Raw genomic sequence first — 21,158 nt, 5'->3', positions numbered from 1 at the left:
GTTTCAATATTCCTCTGAATCTGATATTTCGTCCAAATATTGAAAGTCATACATATCTCGTACGACAAAATATCTTCAATGTCCGTGATTTTACTATTTGCAAAATATATGTCCCTGTAAATTCGCAAATATTTTTTAACAATGTAATAATGTGAAGAAATTTTATGTGCTAAGATATGTTCGTGCCTGTAATATTTTAAATTATTCATGCTTACAGAAACATAACTAAAACTTAAAAAATAAAGAAATCGATATTTCGAAAGTTAATTGCATTAACAAAAAGCGAAAATTATCTTGATATTGGGTCAAGAACTGTTTACCGATAATTTCGTTATTGATAGAATTATCATTAACAAAATAATTAGAAACATTGAATCTTCTCCCATCTATTAGGCATTTTCGTCGAGATGTTCGAAAAGCGAGAAAATGGGTTAATGTTCGAGATACACAATATATTTACATACAGCTAAAAATTACCTTTCATCAATTATTAACAATATACTATATAATATAATATATATTAACTATTAACTGTGTAATAATAAAACTACATAAACTGATCGACTTGTACACTTCCATTTTTGATTCTTCAAACTTCATTATCTATATATATATTATACATGTCATATAAAAAAATCGAAGTCTACAAGTCGATCGGTTTATTCAGTTTTATTATTATACAGATAATAGTTAATATATTTGTATAACAGTTAATATAATGTGTTTTTAATATTATACAGTTAATAGTTAATAGAAAAGTCTATAAGTGAATGTATATCTCGTTTATATTATACATGTCATGTATAATATGTATGTAGATAATGAAGTTTGAAGAATCAAAAATGTAAGTGTGCAAGTCGATCAGTTTATGCACTTTTATTATTATATAGTTGATAGTTAATATATATTATATTATATATTATATTATTAATAGTTGATGAAAGATAACTTCTAGCTGTATGTAAATGTATGTATACATGTCATGTATAATATAAATGAGATATACATTCACTTGTAGTCTTTTCTATTAACTATTAACTGTATAATACTAAAAATACATTATATTAACTATTATACAAATATATTAACTATTAACTGTATAATAATAAAACTGCATAAACCGATCGACTTGTACACTTCGATTTTTGTTTCTTCGTAATTTCATTATCTATATAAATATTATACATGTTATTTATACTATAAATGAGATATCCATTCACTTGAAGACTTTTCTATTAACTATTAACTGTATAATACTAAAACTGCATAAACCGATCGACTTGTACACTTCGATTTTTGTTTCTTCGTAATTTCATTATCTATATAAATATTATACATGTTATTTATACTATAAATGAGATATCCATTCACTTGAAGACTTTTCTATTAACTATTAACTGTATAATACTAAAACTGCATAAACCGATCGACTTGTACACTTCGATTTTTGTTTCTTCGTAATTTCATTATCTATATAAATATTATACATGTTATTTATACTATAAATGAGATATCCATTCACTTGAAGACTTTTCTATTAACTATTAACTGTATAATACTAAAAATACATTATATTAACTATTATCTGCATAATAATAAAACTGCATAAACCGATCGACTTGTAGACTTCGATTTTTGTTTCTTCGTAATTTCATTATCTATATAAATATTATGCATGTTATATATACTACAAGTGAGATATATATTCAGTTGTAGACTTTTCCCTATCTTCGTTAATTACATATAGTATAAATATTATAAATACTATTTACTATATATACTACAAATAAGACATACATTAACCTAGAGAATTCTTTCTTGACTCTTCATAATTTCCTTAACTATATATACTATAAACGACATATACATTGATTTCTACACTTTCTTCTTCGACTTCTCATCACTTCATTAATCAAGATTATTGTTTATCGCAGAACGGCCACGCTGACGAGCGCAGAGGATCTAGCGAGTGTAGGAAGCCCACTGAGAGAAGCTTCGCCGCGGCCGGAAGTGCGAGTGGTCGCTCCATCGCATCGACCGCCGCCTGCCCTCGCCACGGTCAACAACACGAACAACGCCAGTAACGGATCTGCGAATCGCAAATCGGTCAGCATACTGCTGCCCGAGCAGTCGAGTGGATGACCCGAGCAGCAGCACGGCTTTGTGCATCGTTGCGACAAGGAGCCGCCATCGATTTAGGAATCCAGCAAAAGAAAAGCGGCCGCTACGGCAACGAAGAGAAAGGCGGAAGCAACGATGACGAGGCTCGATTGCGCGACGAACACCCGACATCCGAGATTTGTCGGACGATCGTGGTGCTCGAGTTTCGAAAGCGGCAAGCATCGGTCACGGCGTGGTTCCCGCTTCCAGCCAGATCTGGCTGCCACGCCGTGACGATGATCGCGCGCAATTACCACGGCCATTCGTTCTTGGCAGTCAGATCTCTGTCGCGAGCAAGGGGTTCGGCGATATCAGACTCCGCGGCTGTGTGAATTAAAACGGAGTAGACGGCCGGACGAACTAAGTTAATTCGCGTTATTGACAAACGTTCGATCATCGGCATCGCCCCGCCAGCCCAAATTGCTGGATAATTCACGCTGCCGGCGTGATAGCCGAGACAACGACAATTTGTCCAACCGTAGTCGCTTTCAAACTGCTACTAGTTCGTTCGTTTTATGTCTTGTAAATCGGCCCGTCTTCCTTCTTTTTCTTTCTTCTCCCTTTCGTTTCTTTCGGTTCGAGCCAGCACAGCGCTGCTATTTCTGTCTCATCGTGAAGACCACGCGAGGAAACATGATGAGTCGATTCGAACAGCGCTTGTAAGTGGCAAAGATTCGAGAATCTTGACTTTCTAGAGGAATACGTTGCGCGGACTAATGAAAACACTGCAGTGTGCAGTTTAAGCGCAAATTGATTCATTGTTTCTTGGTGTATGCCAGTTATTCAATCGATGAGATTGAGTTTGCTTTATAACTGAGAGGAGAAACACGTAAAATTTCGATTAAATTGGTGCATAAAGTTTCTTTTCCTCTTTGAAAAACTTGTGTCTTGCCACTCGCAATGTCTTCTACAAGCGCTCTTCGATTTTTCTTACTTTCCTGTTACGTTGCTTGACCATACGAAACAGTTGAAAAACAGGTAGCCTGTGAGATTCGAAGATGCAAGTCTTCCGAAGATAGGAAACAAATCTTAGTTTGACTTGTTTGATAGCAGTCTGCGTAACCGAGGTTATTTTTTAAATGCTCAGGAAGATAAGAAAAAGTCGTATTTAATTCTAAAATCAAATATGAAACTGATGGACAACCTATTGAATTAAAAATTTCTCTTCTATAACAGACTTATCATGTTTCTCACCTGTGGCCTTACGCGTATACGTGCTACGAAGGAGAAGCGTATCGAATTGCGAGGATTCTTATCAAAATCAGACCCACAAGACGCGTCTACCTTCTTTGAAAAAGCGAGACGATTAACAATTTGCGGAGGCGTAACGCGTTAAATGCTACGTCGTTGCCAACATCTCTGTAGCTAGAACGCTTTGTAGCGTCGTGTCTCTTGGCGAGACGTAATTTGTTAACATCGCGTGATTGGACACCGTATAAATTTAAGAAACACGATCATGTCATACAAGATACTAACGCGGACCTCTTTGCCTCTTGTTCCCTTGGAAAAGTAATTTTTTCTTCGAGTTACCTCGCTGGCTCTTCGAATGTGGAAGGTAGACGAATAGATGGGACAAACAAGAATTTCCGACTACTCGACAGCGCGACACGCAAAAGTCAGATTCCCTGTATTTAGAGTAATCTGCGTTCATCGATCGTCCAAGTTTAAATCTTTCACAGTGTAAGAACACGACAAGGAATCCCAAATTTCAAACCTAGACAGCTTTTTCATTAGATAATTAACGATAAGCAAAGCGCGTGTTCGGCTTCTGGCCGATGTTAATAACGCGTTCCGAGGATTTTTCATTTTTACGCTTTTACAGCGAAGCTTTTTGAACTAAAGATTTTACCAAAAAAAAAAAAACGATCGCACTTAAAGATTTGTAAATTTATTTACGTAGCGTACTTTATCAATGCAAACGATACGACAAGCAATTTTCACATTTCTGTCTTCGATATCGTCGAAGTACACAGAGTTAAGATACGAAACTGTATCTCGTATGTATCTCGAAAACTGTATCTGCCAGCACGTTTACATTGTGAAAGGGTTAAGCTGGCCCTATCGATCGAAAGAAACTCGCGCGATATTTCGAAAGATTCCTCTCTCGGAAGACTCTCGTTTCAAGCCAAGCGAGAAACCGAGTCGGCCATTCTCTGCGCGAAAGTCTGCGGAAGCTTCGAAACGGCGGTCTTCAAGAACAGGAATTGAGATCGCGGCCGAATGGATAGGATTTCGTCGAGATCGATCGCCTGTCGTTAGCCGAGACGAAATGCAAAAGATCGACGCGTTGATCCTTCGGCTGCGTGTTCGCTGAAGCAACGACGAGGACCTGTCGATCTATGTTTGTGGAAGATGTGGCGCTCGTTGTCCAATGTCTCTGACAGTAACGAAAGTTGCTGCTTGTTGCCCATTTCCAATCGCGGCGGTAAAGATCAAATGAAAAATAAGAAACGCGTAGCGACGAAAGCGAACATTTCTTTGGTATGGACAACGTGATTCTACCAGTTGACGTTCATTGGCGATTACTTGGAACACGCAGCAACAACAGGCAACGGGAGGTTCCTCGTTGTGTCGCTTAGGCGAAGACGCGGCTTTTGGCTTTGGACTTCAGCGTACAAGGCATAAACCTTGCTTTCGTTCTATTTGTAATTTTTAACGAACAATTGCACGATGTTGCGCAACGCTGTACGTAGAATCGCTTCGGATATCCCTCGCTTTCCTCGTTGAATTTCACGGCGATGATTCGGATAATCGGCTGATCCGATCAGTGCGAAACCTTTGATTTGTAATCGCTTGTAACGCTTCTCGAAGACGACGGCGAATAAGAATTCAACCGTGTAGTTTAAGTTTCTAAAGCCAGTATTAATGGATCGTTGGTAAATTTCCACGTCGCTACGAAGACGAAGAATCGAGCAGTTTAATTGTTCAAGCTCACTGACAATCTACCGGACGAGTATCTGAATCAGTTTGTTTTCGTGTTCGATTGCACGCCGAGATAAGAATACGGGAAACTGGGATATGTTTGCAGAAAGATCGCAAAATTGTCGAGAAGCCAGACACAATGTCGAAACGAATTACTCTTCTGTTCGAGTCGAACGATTTTAACACTAGAATTCCCAGAGTGGCGAAAATGACCAATTTACGATCCTTTAGAAATAATTCTGTAGATTGGCGAAGCAGTTTTAGAATTTCCAGTGATTCTTTGTAAAATATATGGACAAAGTGGCCTTTTGCCTCCAATTATATAGAATTTTCTATATCTGTTACTTTCGCTCCTTTGGTACAGGTTTCATATTTGATCGTGGGTTGTTCTAGTGTTAAAGAATTCGAAGTACGATGGACGTGATACTGTCGAATGTACTCGACGTTTCCCCATCAGAACTTTAGATACGACAATCAATGGACCCCGAGGAATTATTCGCAACGAATTGATCCGTTCTTCGTTGCGGCCACTAGACTGGCCATGTGCTTTCGAAAAAGAGCGGCGGGAAAGTTGCGCGAGATTAGGGAAAGAAAGAGATTTCGAGAAATCGAAGGAAATCCATGCTTATACATTCGCAAAGAAACATCGACTGCTATTCGACTGTATGTAAACTTATAAATGTCATTCCACTGTTGCTGCAGCAAGTTGTGTCGAAGATGAGAAATCGATTTTACACGGTGCATTCGTGATTTACTTAGAATAGTTGAATGTTTCACGACGATAGAAGAACATTGTTCCCCGTTTGTTTCAGCATCGGTACAATAAACCTTCTTACGCGTGTAAGAATAATAATCGAGTCGTTGCGCCGATATGACTCGCGCGTCATCGTCGAACATGCGTCTACGAAAAAGCATGACGCGAACGAAACGTGCTCAGAAATTAGATTAAAAGGCAGTTTTCTCCGATGAAAAAAAAGCAAAGGAGGGGAAAAGAAGAATGAACATCAGCAAAGGTCTATAAAGATAGTCGAACAATGGAGAAAGAACGTTTCAAACTCTTTTGTTTGTCACATTTTAGATAAATTAACGAATTTCACCATCTTGATAAGATCTAGCGCTATCTTTGCCCACGATAATACACCACACATACACACACACATACAAATAACGCTTAGGTGAAATTAATCGAGAAAAAGAGACTCCTAGGATTCGTTGAAAAATCCTTTCGATGGTGCTTCGTGGATTAGTGCTTTGATGAAAGATTAAATCGAGGACACTTGGTTGGATGACTACTTCGAGTAGGAAATTATCGTGGGCCCTAATTACACGTATAGTCTTTAAGATTCTAGACTTAAGATAACGCATACGAGTCACTCACGATTCGCCTGTCTGCTTGGTGGCCGCGATCAGCCGCGAGCTGCTAAGAAATTAGCTCGACCGATCGCCTAAGTTTTAGCTTCGTTCGCATCGCCAGACCAGCAGCACGTTCTCTCGATTCGCCGAAACTTACGATCGGAACCATCGTTCGACTCGATATTCGGCTTTTGATCGCCAAAGGACAATTGGAACCGCGACCGAGCAGACACCAGCAGATTTTAAATAAGACTCTAGTCCTGTAAATACGTAGCTAGACGAAACGTGAAACGAGAAAACGATCGGCGGAACTGTTGGCCTGAGAACATAATCTTGAGACACGAAGTGTAAAATGTTTGTGGTTCGCATGGAGATTAAGCCGTCACTTTGTATCTTGAATTTTGCAAAACAAGCTATTCCATTCCGACGATTGATCGCAACCGTTTCGTCGAATGACGAGGTTCGTAAGCGAGGAAGGCAATTTCGAAGACCGAAATTTCGCTCGATCAACCAAACGAAATATAAATATAAACTGGAAAAATCATAATTTGAAAATGCTTGCAACTGCAGAGGAGCGCGTAATATTTAAAATCTAAAATCGACTTCCTGCAGTAAAATCTGTAATTTCGTATTTTCTAATATAATTTCATTATTTTTGTCGGGTCCCACTTTGTGCGAGCATGTACGTCATCTACTGATTCTTCTAATTCAACTACGTTAGTTACTACGTGCAAGTGAATTAAGTTTATCGACTCTGCAACCGCGGGCGATTTTCCGAATTTCCCTTACAGAACCGCGAACGAATTTTCCGTCTATGCTGTATTTTAGTCCATATCTTCTCTAGTTTATCGTATGAAAATTTTCAGTAGCATACAAAAATAATGTCTTTTGCTTTTTCTTCCATTCTGCGTATCAAAGATCCCGCCACGAGATCTAAATGCCCCGAACGAGAGTTTATCTCCTGCACCAGAAGCGTTATTCCATAAAATACGACATAATAATCTAATTCTTAAAGACACAGTCGATGAGATGTAACGACCCGTACGTTCAAATACGAAACACGATTGAACCCAGGAGAAGTATCGTTTAGCATTGCTCGGATGTTGCACAAACTCGAAGCAAAACGATGATCGCGCAAATGAGCGAAACACGTGGAGCGCGATTTCCACGTGGCCCGCGGTTGGACGGTCGAACACACTCGTAAACAGATACATTTTCCACCAAAAATATATCTCCATGCTGTCGTACATATATCGTTGCTCAAGAACAAAAGAAAAAAAAAGAAAGAAAGAAAAAACAAGCTGAAACATTCGAATGGGCCGAGAAGATCAGAGCTGTTTTACCAACTGCATTTAATCCCGCGCGATCGTGCAGAATCCGGCCGCTAGCCGCAAACATGTTACGGAAGAGGAAGAATACTGGTTTCTGATATATCCGACAATATATTTACATTAATCGTAACGGTCTAGTACACGTTCTCGTATGTAGCTCGCTGTATGGCGATTGTTCATGCACCCTTAGGGAAGATTGGCGAGAGGAAGAGACGATCGTGCGCAAAGTGGCGCAAAGCGGAGACGATTTGGCGCGAAGGAGCCGCGTACCAAACGGATGATATCGGTGATCGACCTAAAATTGATCTGCGAGCGGATAGGAAGAGACGAACGAGAGAAAGAAGGAATGGAAGAGAGAAAGGAAAGAGGTCGAGGTTCATCGTGTTACATTCAGCGAGGCAAGCGCGCTTGCTCGTGCGAAATAGCGTGTGCCAAAAGATGCGTCGAATTCTTGTTTAGCGATACGCGAAGCTCGCGAGACGTTCTCGGTCTCCGGTGCGCTTTCGATCATCCAACGACACGAATTGCGACGGAAATGATGATGAACAATGTGATTCGAAAGAACGGAAGAGAACACCTTGTTGCTAATTATTTAAGAATTATTCCTCGTCGAAGATATGTTACACACACACACACACACATACACACACATGTATAGACGCGTGGCGTATTTGGAAACGCGCGACACGGCCATCCTCGTTATCATCGAATCGAAGAAGCTTCGCTGATGAAACGTATGCTCAATACGCGAATCGAATCGATGCATTCCTTTCTTCCGGGGCCGAGACGAAGCATACGGCGCGCGCTCGTGAAACGGAAGATCACGACGCGCCTTCACGCGTCTACCTAACGTAACTTAGGCGAATGGATTTCGTTCTTTGCGGATTTAAAAGAACTAAACGACGAGACGAGACGTTCTCATTGCCCCCGCCCCCTTTTTTTTTGTTTTTGTTTCTAGAGAGAGAGAGAGAGAGAGAGAGAAAGCGAAAGAGAGTGTGTGTGAGAGAGAGAGAGAGAGAAAAGAAAAATAAAAAAAGAAAGAAAAAGAAATATTGTGATAGAAAAAAAAGCGTAGCAACTTAAGGCGTTATTAGTTATGATTTTAAGCGATTAATTAAATTACCATTTAAGGACGCGAAGAGAGCGAAACAACGCAGGAAACATCGGCCAAAAACATCGGCGATCCGCGTGAGGATCGCGATCGATAAGCTGGACGCTCTTATCGCGCCTCCAGATGTCCGTGGCAGCGATCACCCAATCTGAACTTGTTAACGATCCTATATTAGTCGCATGCAGGCGATATTCGCGCAACGCTAATTATTAACTGCGATCTCTGTTCAAATATCGGTTTTATAGCTGTCGATGAAAGAGGCTGATTAAACGATACGATGGAATTACATATACAATGTACGTATTCATATATACGGTAGATGTACGATTATACTTTACATGTAACGCCGGTGGAAACTGTCCCTTTTAACCCGACCCCAAACCCAGTTTTCCGCATGCGTCATTCCGATTGTTCTTCGTGCAAGCCGTTTCTTCTATTCTTTTTCTTTCGAAATTCAGCGCGACCGCGATGTTACTTCAATCCCGATCGTCCAATGTTTCAAGCGACTGGTGGACAAAGCGATTTCAAAAGATCTGTCCGTCGTTCGGCGTCAGCTTCCCAAGCTCCGTGAAACAGCAAGGTGAAATCTCCTAACTTCAAGATCGAGGAGCGCTCGTAGAAAACACCGTAGGTAGCAGAACAGTGCAAGAATTTTAATTTCTTATTCGAACGTGTTCTACATTCCGATGAAGACACTGCGGTATGACATTTGAATGCAATTTCGCGCTCTAAATGGTCATCGGCGGTGCTGGAACGCTACAGAGGGAAATGTCAATGCCGATGGACGTCAGTTAATTGTTTTTCAGCTTCTGCCTGTGGCATTCAGCTTTCTTCGCACCGAAGAGGCTTTTTTTTGCAAATACGTTTTCCTTTTTCATAAATTTGCATAAATTAAAATTGCATTTTTGATAAATTACACCGATGCATAGCTTCTGTTCGTTTTCCAAAATACTCGTCTCAGCTTCGCTCATGGTATTTTTTACGGACACTCTTCGATCAATTGGAAGTGAAATCGCGTGACGTTTGTTACGGTGGGAGGTTGTCAAACATTTTGAAGAACGTTTTACAATTTCAACGCTGTTACGCCTTTTCAGAGTGGCTTTTCCACTCCACTCGATCATCCTATAGTTAACGTATTTCCTAGCTTTAAGGAAGATATTAGAAAATTATCGTTAACGTGTGTAATTTCCCGTTTTAGTGCTACGTGAAAGGTTTTCTTAAAACGTTCGAAGCGAACTTGCTACGCGAGAGTTCGTTCAGAAACTTTTCACTTTTTTATTCGTCAACGTGGATCCGTTCGAAGTGTTCAAGCTTCGAAACCGAGGTCTTCGATGAATTTTAATTAGGATAAAAAGTAACTCGAGATACGAGCGGTAGCCTAATGAGACGAGTAAGATTTCACGAGAATTATAATTGCAAAATATATTTATATGGACAGATGAATAAACTGTTCGTTAATAGCGTGACAAAATGAAACTTCAACTTATTAATTGGGGGCTACAGATGGTTAAAAAATGTTGTATCGTACGTTCAAAGTGTCCCATTGTACATTTATCGACGATATTCTATTCCGTACTTGTTAGAAAATATCGTGAAGTTCTAGGAATCTCGATCGTCGTTGTAATTTCAAGATATTCGAGGTGAACGAGTTCGAGCAAAGAGATCGTGGTATTCGTAAAAGTAATTTCTTAATAGCCTTTCCTCGTAATTTATCGCGGGAGCATTGACCAATAATCAGTTCGGAGAAATTACGTCTCTAATGACTTCAATTATGGCCATTTATCAGACATATGCAATCTTTCGCGTTCGCCACTTAAACAAGAATATCAAAGGAACGTTTGACTTGAGAATGTCGGGAAATTTATTTGATTTCGAATTCGCTAGCGGTCATTTCCAATTAGAATCTTCGTTCTTCCGCGATGTTAACGGGCAAACGTCGTTTTCTGAATCGTTAACAACACTATGAAAATTTTACACGTGGATCGGTGTCGATAGATAATTGGCTGAAATAATATTTCGTTTAAACTAACTACCGGTTACACTACGAAAACAAGCGACTGTCTCAAATGATTGCAAAGGCAATTTATCTTGATAGTTCCCTAAGAAGTATACAGATATCATACAATTTTTTACACATTCTATTCCAATAAGCGGATAAAAATAAAAAAGATCATCGAATATTTTAGAAGACCTAGACTAAGAACATCAAAGTACCAAAAAAAAAAAAAAGAAAAAAAGGAAACAACACAAAGCAAACACAGTCAAAGTGATCGTATCCGAGGACCTATCGTTGTATCAGTCTGCCCATTCGTGGCACACGATACTAAGCAGAAATTTCGAAATGGCGAACGACGCGTTGTCATCGTTCCAAAAAAAAAAAAAAAAAGAAATAGTCCAAGATAAATATTAAACGGGTAACAAAACACAATGAAAATAACCAACGCTAAATTATTCGTAAAGAAGGTGCTGCCGAAAAATGCTTGCGTATCGAGTATACATGTATAGTTTGCGAATCGATCTTTTGAAATCTATTTGTATGGAAATCAGTAGTGGCGATTTTCGTGGCCAGAGTCGATCGATCGTTGTCGAGGAACCGAGGACTTCCGTTTGGATCGAAGGTACGACGAAACGATCCCCCATAACGTTCTCCACAAATCCACCCCCGTTTCTAGTGTACGTAAATAATGTTACAACGGCCGTACGTAGACTCTCTCTCGACGATCGCGTAATCAATAACCGATATAGAGAGCGCTATAACGATTTTTTATATCGACAGCGGTTACTACTGTTTTCCACGGTTCTTTTTTATACCAAGTAGATGGAAGTAGCGGTGTAATACGATACGGCCTACTTTTCCACGAGCGTACAGTTGCTAAGGTGAACTGAGCATCGCGAAAAAGGGATACCTTTCTGATTGTGAATTCGGTCGTAAACGGAGGCATCTCCAACCGGGGCACCTCTATTTCCTCTTCCTTTTATCAATCGTCAATCCTCGACTACGGACCATCCACCTGCCATCCGAATCTGAATTTTCTCTTTCGTTATCGCGATCCGCAGCGCAGACTTTTAGAATCTCGTTTGATAATGTGATCTATAATTTGAGCTACGTTCGATCGTAGAAATATTGACAAATTTACATATAAAGCAATTACACATGTACTAGGTTCGTTTTTATATTTAAATTTGATAATTAAATAAGTAACATTGCCGAATAATCTACATTTTGTGCTTGAGGTTTGTTTGCGAAAAGCGCGGACGAGGTTTGTAGTCGATGATCGATGATTGATCGATCCAGCGAACGTTTTGTAAATCCAAGACGCATGATCTTACGTTATAATTCTCCCTAAATGTATGGATCAGTTATGAAAGTCCACCTAGCCTAGTTTGTACGCCTGTTGCAATTATTATTATTATTCTTATACTTATTATTATTATATGATTATCGTTAACGTTAATAATCAGTGTCGTTCTACTGCTATTATTCTTATCATTACGTTTAATTACTTCTATTGCTACGATTATTGTTACTCGTCGTTATTACCACTGTCATCGCCACGATCGAATTAAAAGGAAAAAATAAATAAATAAATAAATAAATAAAAGTAAAAAATAGTATGCCCTATACTCGGTATCTGTGTCGAAAAGACCTATGCATATATTAATGGTTATCGCTATATATGACTAAAAGCTCCAGTACAGTAAGGAACATAAACAGTACACTCCTCCCTCGCCCCTCCCCCACATTGATAATAAAGAAAATTGACGTCGTTCGATGAATCCATAGTAAAACGAGTAAAATAGGCGTCCACGGCAATTTGATCGTTCGAATATCGTGAAAAACATTTGAACAAAAAAAAAAAAAAAAGGAAAAAAGAAGAGAAAAGGGAAAACAGAAAGAAGAGAACATCCGACGAATTCTTTACACCTTGGCTCGACGACGAATCGTCGTTTATCGAGTCTCTCGCGTAATACTATGGACGACGTCGTTCTCACAGAAATTTTGTACGTATATTATAGCCTCCACTTTCGTTTTCAATGAGAAATAAAGAAGAAATAAATGAATAAAACGAAACACCGATGCGAGTATGTACTTGAGAAAACTTGAGAGACAGAGAAACAGAGCGAGAGAGCGAGAGTGTGAGAAAGCGAACGAGCGAAGAGAACAGACACGATAATCGATTCTTGCGAGACTCATTAAAGCATAGAGAACGTGTATACTGCACGTTCGGATGTGCGATGGTGAGGAAGATCGATGAGAAGCATTGTATTCATCCCCGACACACAACTATTTATTTGTACATTATTTTACCGAATAAACGTGCATCTTTTGCATCCTTAAATTAACAGTTGTGTCATTTGTCCTTGATAACCCTTTGAGTGCTGTGGGCGCATATAGGTGTCTGGCGAAAGCTATCGGTGTGGACTAAGGACATATATATGCGTTTTCTGTAAGTGCCCGGCATGGACTAACGACGCATATATGGGTTTTTCAATTTTTCCGAACATCTACGCAGAAGTAATACTATTACGTTTGTGTGAAATAAATATAAATGCATTCCTTACGGCAGTAAACAAATGCCAATAGTGCCTCGTTATTGTTGAAGTGGTCACCACTTGTAAGAAAACTCTACATCTGGTTTTTTAGTTTTCTCAAGCATTGAATTTTTCACACACAACTAAATTATTAACTTGTGTTATATTTACTGAATTTAGTTTTCTAGTTTATTGTTTTCTAATTTATTACCCAAATTCTAGTTAACTGTAAATTTCAATGTTTATAATAAATAATTAAAAATAACTAAAAAATAACGCTCTTGAATCGTTTAATCTCGTGCAAAAGAATTACTATAACTTATTACGATTTGCGCTTTGAATAGTCAATCAACAGAGTTCAGTCTAACGAAAAAGTATTCCGTCCACAGCGATCGTCAGCGCTAGACGCGCGCCGTCCGTACGGACGGCATAGGCCGCGAGTATCCAGCACTCAAAGGGTTTTAACACTTCCCGAGCTGTCTGACAGGCAGCTCAGGCGCAGATTCTCCCTGGCGCCGGCTCTGTTTCGGTTTAGACTCTCCAATAACATTCTTCTTGTTCATCGCAAACGGTACGTTTCTCAAATTGGTATAAAACTGTGAGAACTCAGAAAGCAACGCAACTGACGCAACTGAGCAAGATAACTTAGTACTAAATAACAAATTACTGCTCAAATAATGAGGAAGATTGTCACTAAACCTACCGTCAAATTCGCCGCTCTCGGAACTTCTACACAAATTTAACCGTAACTAAACTTTATCATATCGCTTAATTTCTGACTTTTCCTAAAACATGCATACAATATGTTTTTCAGTATTTAATTTTAGTTCGCTCTTTTGTTTTCTGAGAAAAATTTGTACTCTGCCTTGCGTACCGTGAACGGTCATTTCGGCCTTCCGACAAAATATTTTCGTTATTCCTAAAATAAATATAATCAGTATAAATAAAAGGATATCTCAAGATCAGATGACAAATAAAATCAGTAATAACAAATAATAATAGCTGTTACACCTGTAATCTTCTCATAAAACAATTCATCCCTCGATCAAGATAGCCACCAGCTGTCAAGACATATCAACTCAGGCCCATGATAATTCTAAGGAACCGTCACAAAATTTAACATTTTTTACAGTCCATTGTTACAAACATTTTAAAAGTCGAGAAGTTTCTTAGGGTTATTGCTCATTGCTACAAAACACGGGAAAGGCTTGCCCAACTCCATCCTCGAGTAACCGCCGATGGAGAACGGTCAATATTCATCAATATTTTCGTATAAATATCGCCGTCACAGATCATATTTTTACATGCTATTGTCTTTTGGACTAAAATACATCTCGGTTTGTTAGTCGATTAGTCGATATCTAAACTTGTTGTCTCTAAAACTCAGACAGAAAGCATCTCAGAGCGTTTTGTGTAAAGTTGTTATAAAAGGAAAAGTGAAGCATATCAAATTTAGCATATCAGTAATTTTGTATTTCGTACATAGTGTTATTCTGTGATAAATATTTACCCTAGAAATGTCAAGACGTCATAGAACGACGTCATAGAAGAAGACTGTTCAGTGTGCGATAAGCAAGAAACTTCAGCAACTGAAAACGGCATGGAAACACATGAGAAGCTATTTACAACCGAATCAGAGGTGAATATTATAAATAAACGTTTACGTAAGGGCAAAAAGGAAAGAAATTATCGTTGACAGCAGAGAGTGAAACTGGGCCCGATGGAACAGTTTGGAAAGAAATAGATGCAAGTCCCAAACCTGGCATTGTTTGACATCAGTTCATAATATTTTTAGGGATATGCCAAACGGCATATAATGAAAGGACAAGTAAAAACGGCATTTTATTTTCTCATTGATCACCGTATAAGGGATCATATAATAAAATGTACGGAAGAAGAAGCATTTAGAGTATCGGGGACTATGAGGGAGCTAGATGCAACAAAACTAGATGCATTTATTGCTATGCTATATGCATATCAGGCAAAATATTTAGATGTCTCATATTTGTGGAATAAAATTTGGAGACCTGCGTTTCTTTCAAAAACAATGAACAGGAATGACTTTGCCGAAATTATGAGATTTATACGATTTGATAAGAAATGCGAAAGAAGCCAACGTTTACGAAGCAATAAATTTGCAATGGTATCTACAGTATGGTCCAATTTATAGAGAATTCAGAAAATTGTTATAAACCTGGTGCATACATTACTTTTATATAAATATAATTTAAATAAAAAAACCATGCAATAAAACTATCAACAAGTTCAGATTCATTACTATAAAAAATTTGTCAAGTAAAAAATTGTAAAGGCTACAAAATTACGAAAATTTGTTTAAAACGCGGGAAATACTTATGCGGCAAGTGTATATTTGTTAATAAGATAATTCGTAAAAAATGCAGCGAGTTGAATAAGATATATCTCTATATAAATAAAGGTGTAATTCTATTTAAGACTAGAATTGAAATTAAACAAAAGTAAATTTGGACGAAATTTTATGAAAGTTTATCATTTTATATACATTTAGTTATAAATTAACCATTATCTAAGTTAAACCATAAAAACTATTACTTCTTTAATCACCGGTCATTTTGACCGCACACGGTAGAGATAGGCATACACGAAGTGTCGATAGGTTTAGTGTTAATCACGTTTTAAATGTAACAAATATTCTTTCTTTTACAATTTCTAACGTGATTGACTCATCTATGATAACATTGAGCATGAAGCTGTTCGTATTAAATATTTCTTATTTAACATGTAATATTCTGATGTAATAAACTAATAAAGAAGTTTTAGTAAGTTTTTTTTTTATTATTTAATTTGTTCATACGGTATATTTTTCTAGCTTCATTGCTAAATAACATGTGCATGACAAACTGGAAGATGCAATCTCACTGGGGGGGTAGTCTTCCACATGTTAGTTAGCAATAAAGCTAGAAAAATTTACCGTATGTCCAGTTGGACATATTGTCAAGTATAAATTAAAGAAAAAAAAAAAAAAAGAACGTTGTAGCTCGTGTGGAGCGCGAATCGTGACATTCAGCAATTCGTAAATTTTCGAAAATACTAGTAATAATTATTATTAGTTACTATCGTCACTTACATTCTTTAACATATTTCAAGGTCATTTACATCAACGAGATCGCCATTTTCAATTACTACATTTAGTTAATTACTTACAATTACAATTTCATTTTCGTTTTATATAACAAATTGTAAAGGATGAGAAAAAGATGATATATCATTTTATATCGATATTTGTTTCTATATCATATAATTTTATCAATATAAATTTAGGTCAAATGCAAGTTTTACGCTGATTAGTCACGTATCTATCGGCTTTAGTAGGTACTCGCATGTCGGAGATGTAGGGACATCGGGCCTTTCTTTAGGAAGATCCCCAATACTTGGGCTCGAGGTGACATAATTGGTCGCCGAACGTAGCCACGATCACGGGATGAACGAAATGTCTTACAGAGGAGGTACCGATGTTGAGGGACACGCTGTATAAACAATCGAGTCTCGATCAGGAGCAATGTTGGTTTACGCGGGACTGCCTAGTTACGGTGCTTGGGAATTTGTTGATATTCCCGATCGATATGTATTTGACATATGTGACTGTATCTGTCTTTTATATTGCAATCACCTTGGAGAGTTTTCTGTCATCATCTTGGCAGTCAGTCTGAAAGTAACCCAGCGTCTGAGTTAACGTGTCTGCGTGCTACAAAATGTATTCCATTGTACAAAGAGTTTACCCGTTGACCGTGGATTCGTTATTGAGCCCAGGAACATTGTCAATAGTTTTTGTTATACTTATTAATTATTTCACGCCTAAAATTTCTAACGATAACCCGACACGCATTAATAAATATCCACTGATATACAGAATGGGATACATAAATCGGAACACCTAAATTATGAAATAATTTATGTTACATCTTATTTGCCCCTAATTATTACACCTAAGTTATGAACGCAGGGCAAGCTTATGCTATTTGGAGCAGCACACGCAATGGTAGATAATGTTTCTTCTGAAAATCATTATTTAAATAAGATTTTATGTTCATCATCATCATTTTTTTGTGGGACCATATATTTGTTTAATACATTCATCGATCCATCTCGATATTCCCTGTAAACATTTAATTTAACAATTACTTTAAATCTAATTTGCCAAATTGAAAGTATAAAGTTCAAAGAGAACGTAAGTAAGTCCATCCTCTTCTCATAGCGAATAATTCCTGCTTTGTAATTTAAACGTGTGTAATTTAAATATATAGGGTCTTCATACTAGCCAGCTTTTTCTCTTATAAATGATAGATATGTGGGGTAAATGAAAGGATACACAATTTTATCATTTTTTATAATCAACGTAATAAAGTACATCATTGAGAAGGAGTACTAGAATCCCAATTTCTCGCTCTGAAGACGTTTTTCAATAAATATAACGTATTGGCGTCGTAATACAATTGCAATCTGTGTTATATGTTAATTTTTTCGTTTGCAGTTCTGAAAGTCACTACCTTATTTCGCACCGTTTAAATCCGTTTATTTGAAATTTAAACACGTTGTTTAGGAATTTGCTCATTGTTTTGTAATTATAAGAGTGGAACTTATTCACTTGAAAATATACATATTTATCTATATCTGGAATAGTAGACAGTAATAGTCGTATTGAACATGCTCCTTAAACTTGTTGGATAAGAAATACTGGTAAATGTAAAACTGTAGGCAAAAATTAAACATTTATTTTATTTTCAGTCTTGTATAATCTTGAGATCTTGAAAGAAACTATGTATTGTATAATATATCATACATGATTAAAATTATGTTAATGTACGAAATAATACTGTATAATGCAAAAAAATATGTCACATTCTGTTTGAAAAATTAGAAATCATCATTTTCAGGAGAATACTGTAAGCATGAAAAATTAAAATATATGCCATCATGCTGGCCGCAAAATGTGCTAAAAATGTCCCCACGTTAATTTTTTTTCGTATACTTAGTATTTACGGTAAAAGCATTGACCAGTAACTGTGTGAGCACCCTGCGTAAAACGACTAAGCACTAAGTACACTTTGACTTTAGCTATTTTCAACCCTTTTCAACAATAACTCTTTACAACAAGATAAACTGAGAATATTTGCACCTCATGTTACTATAAGTTATTAACATCGTTGAAAGTTTAAGTATTTAAAGTAAGTAAGTAAGGTTAAGTAAGTAAGGTTAAGTATTTACATTGTGTTCAAAATGTACGTAGAATTACATCAGCAAACCGTGGGATCAACAATTCTAGCATCAAGTTTTCGCATTTTCAAATCCTCTTTTGGTATTGGATGTGCACATCCTAAAGCGATTCTAACCTCTTCGGCGATCATCCATACAGTGACTCGCCGATTTGATAACACAAGTTTTCGAACCCATAGAATGTTCTCATCGATTTGCAAGGTAAAGTGTCAATCCTCATGAGCTTCATCTTCCATTCGTTTTCTGTTCCTTCCTGAAACCTTTTCAGCCTATTATAAATGACTAGTGGCTTCATAGTATTTACTCTATATGCTTCTTTTAGCTTATCAGCCGTTTCAGTTACTATTCTCTCGCGTTTTAGGACAATTGACGTAACTGAGCAAAGTACCTTAGTACTGAATAACAAATTACTGCTCAAATAATGAGAAAGATTGTTGACGACAAAAAGCCGATAAATAGGCTATCGGTTGGTAAGCATCAATGATAAAAAGCCAACTAATAAACTATCGGTCGGTAAGCGTCGGCGACAAAAAACCGATTAATCGACTATCGGTCGGTAAAGTGTTAATATAGCAGAGTTGATCATTAGTTAGAGTAAGATCATTATTGGAATAAATTTCATAAGTTTATCCGTGGAATTATCATTTGTTATTCGTAACGAATTATTTTAATTTAATCTTACAAATTTATTTTTATTATCTGTTTGAATAACGATTGCAGAATCGTTCGAATAAGAACAAGAACGATCGTTTATTTCCACTTAATTTTTCACAGGTATACATATACCGGTACGGTTTTTACTATTAACCTTTTGCACTCGAAATTTTATTTCAATTTCGTTACCAGAAGCTGCCAACGCTTTTAATTGTTTTATTTGAAATTTACTTTAACTAAAAAACAAGACAATTTAAACAAATAAAGGAAGAAACAAATTCACTTAAATACCAGTTTTATTCACACTATTGTTGTATTTTGTAATTTTTAAGTGCATAATATATGTTGAAACAATTCCAGGATGCAATCCTGCTTTTCTTTCGCACGTTGCACAAAAAAAGTGGGACTGAAAAATGCAGTGTTGGACTCGACAAAGGAGCTCCTGAGATAAAAACTGATGTCGAGTCACACTCGACATAGGAGTGCAAAGGGTTAATTTACCAAACGAGTAATTTACCACAGAACGATAAACTTTCTAATGTGGAATTTGAAAAAAGTTAGTTACAAAAGCCAATGTTACTACCTAGTAACATAGTAACAGTTAGTATCCTCCATATGACATATAAATATCTATACATAATACATAATTATATTCGAATAAATTGTACAATTACATTTTTGTCTGTAATAAATTTTCACAAGAATAACTTCTTACTCTAATAAACACTTGTTCGATTGAATATTTTCTGGTTAGTGGCGAATAAAATTTGACTGCTTATTTTTATTCATTATCTGTTGTTCGCATAGAATCTTGCGCAACACGTACGTAGCAAGCTTGCACATAATTCTAATAAAATATTTAGTTAGATATTTTCAAATACTTATACATTAATTTACATGAATGATCTTCTTTCTTATCATACTTTTTTATTGCTCAACTATCAAATGAAATAATTTCCTATTTTATTCGATACTTTGTATTTGAATAAATGTTTCCTGATAATATTTTTGTATTTCCGGTTCTACATATTACGTCATTATCGACATCACAACAGTATCGTTAGGAATATGATGACGTATTATTTACGAGTAATTGAAATTAATAATACGATGAATCTCAAAACTTACGTTAATTTCCGCAAAGAGCTGCTCGTTAACTGTCGTTCCTCGGATGTAAATGCTGCAATCTGGTTCTTGCTTCAGCGAGCAAAAGGTCTTAAATCTTCTAAGAAAGACTTTAACACAAAACTGAAACGAAAAATTACGTATATCAGCAAAGATCCTCACTGGTGTTTCCCTTGATAAACAGACACGATCAGATGAAAAAATAATTCAAAGGATGCAGCAGGATTAAAGAATCGATTTTACATCGTCGATGGACAGGCGTCTGTAAAACAATTATCGTTCAATGTAGTACTAAAGCATTTACATTCTTTTCACTTGCTTATAAGGTGTACAAAAAAAAAGAAGATAAAACAACTTTGGCTAAGTTCTTGTATTTTTCAAAAGACACGCTCCTTGATTTTGTTAATCCAATTAAAATGAAAATTGCGCTTACAGATATCTTTTAGATTTGAAATAATAACTTGAGAATTAAGACTCTATGAAAGACACTGCATGGTATTAATTCCTTTTTTATTGTCCTTTTATAACATAGTGCACAATAAATAATGTTATGTATATATATATATGTATATATATACATTATATATACATATGTATTATATATACATTATATATATAATCCATCTGTCAGAGTAATTGATCTCTAAAAAAAGAAGACAGATTAGTTATATCATAAATAGTGTTGCATATAAATAAATACGTTCACAGTGAAAGGA

At 36.8% G+C, this 21,158-nt stretch overlaps 1 protein-coding gene across 5 annotated transcripts in view; it reads left to right on the top strand.

Annotated features, from left to right (window-relative positions):
- The window catches only part of LOC100647047, a 201,296-nt gene extending 188,075 nt beyond the window's left edge, over positions 1–13,221 (top strand). For all 5 annotated transcript variants that reach the window (XM_048409145.1, XM_048409143.1, XM_048409142.1 and 2 more), the window contains one exon: positions 1,935–13,221. In XM_048409145.1, the coding sequence (XP_048265102.1) occupies positions 1,935–2,142 (208 nt within the window). In that variant the 3' untranslated portion in view covers positions 2,143–13,221. The remainder of the gene's footprint in view (positions 1–1,934) is intronic.
- The last annotated feature ends 7,937 nt before the right edge of the window (positions 13,222–21,158 follow it).

The sequence above is a fragment of the Bombus terrestris genome, chromosome 10, assembly GCF_910591885.1.
Source record: "Bombus terrestris chromosome 10, iyBomTerr1.2, whole genome shotgun sequence".
NCBI classification, from domain to species: Eukaryota; Metazoa; Arthropoda; class Insecta; order Hymenoptera; family Apidae; genus Bombus; species Bombus terrestris.
The sequence above is the reverse complement of the archived record's forward strand: the minus strand, read 5'-3'. Positions and strand labels throughout refer to the sequence as shown.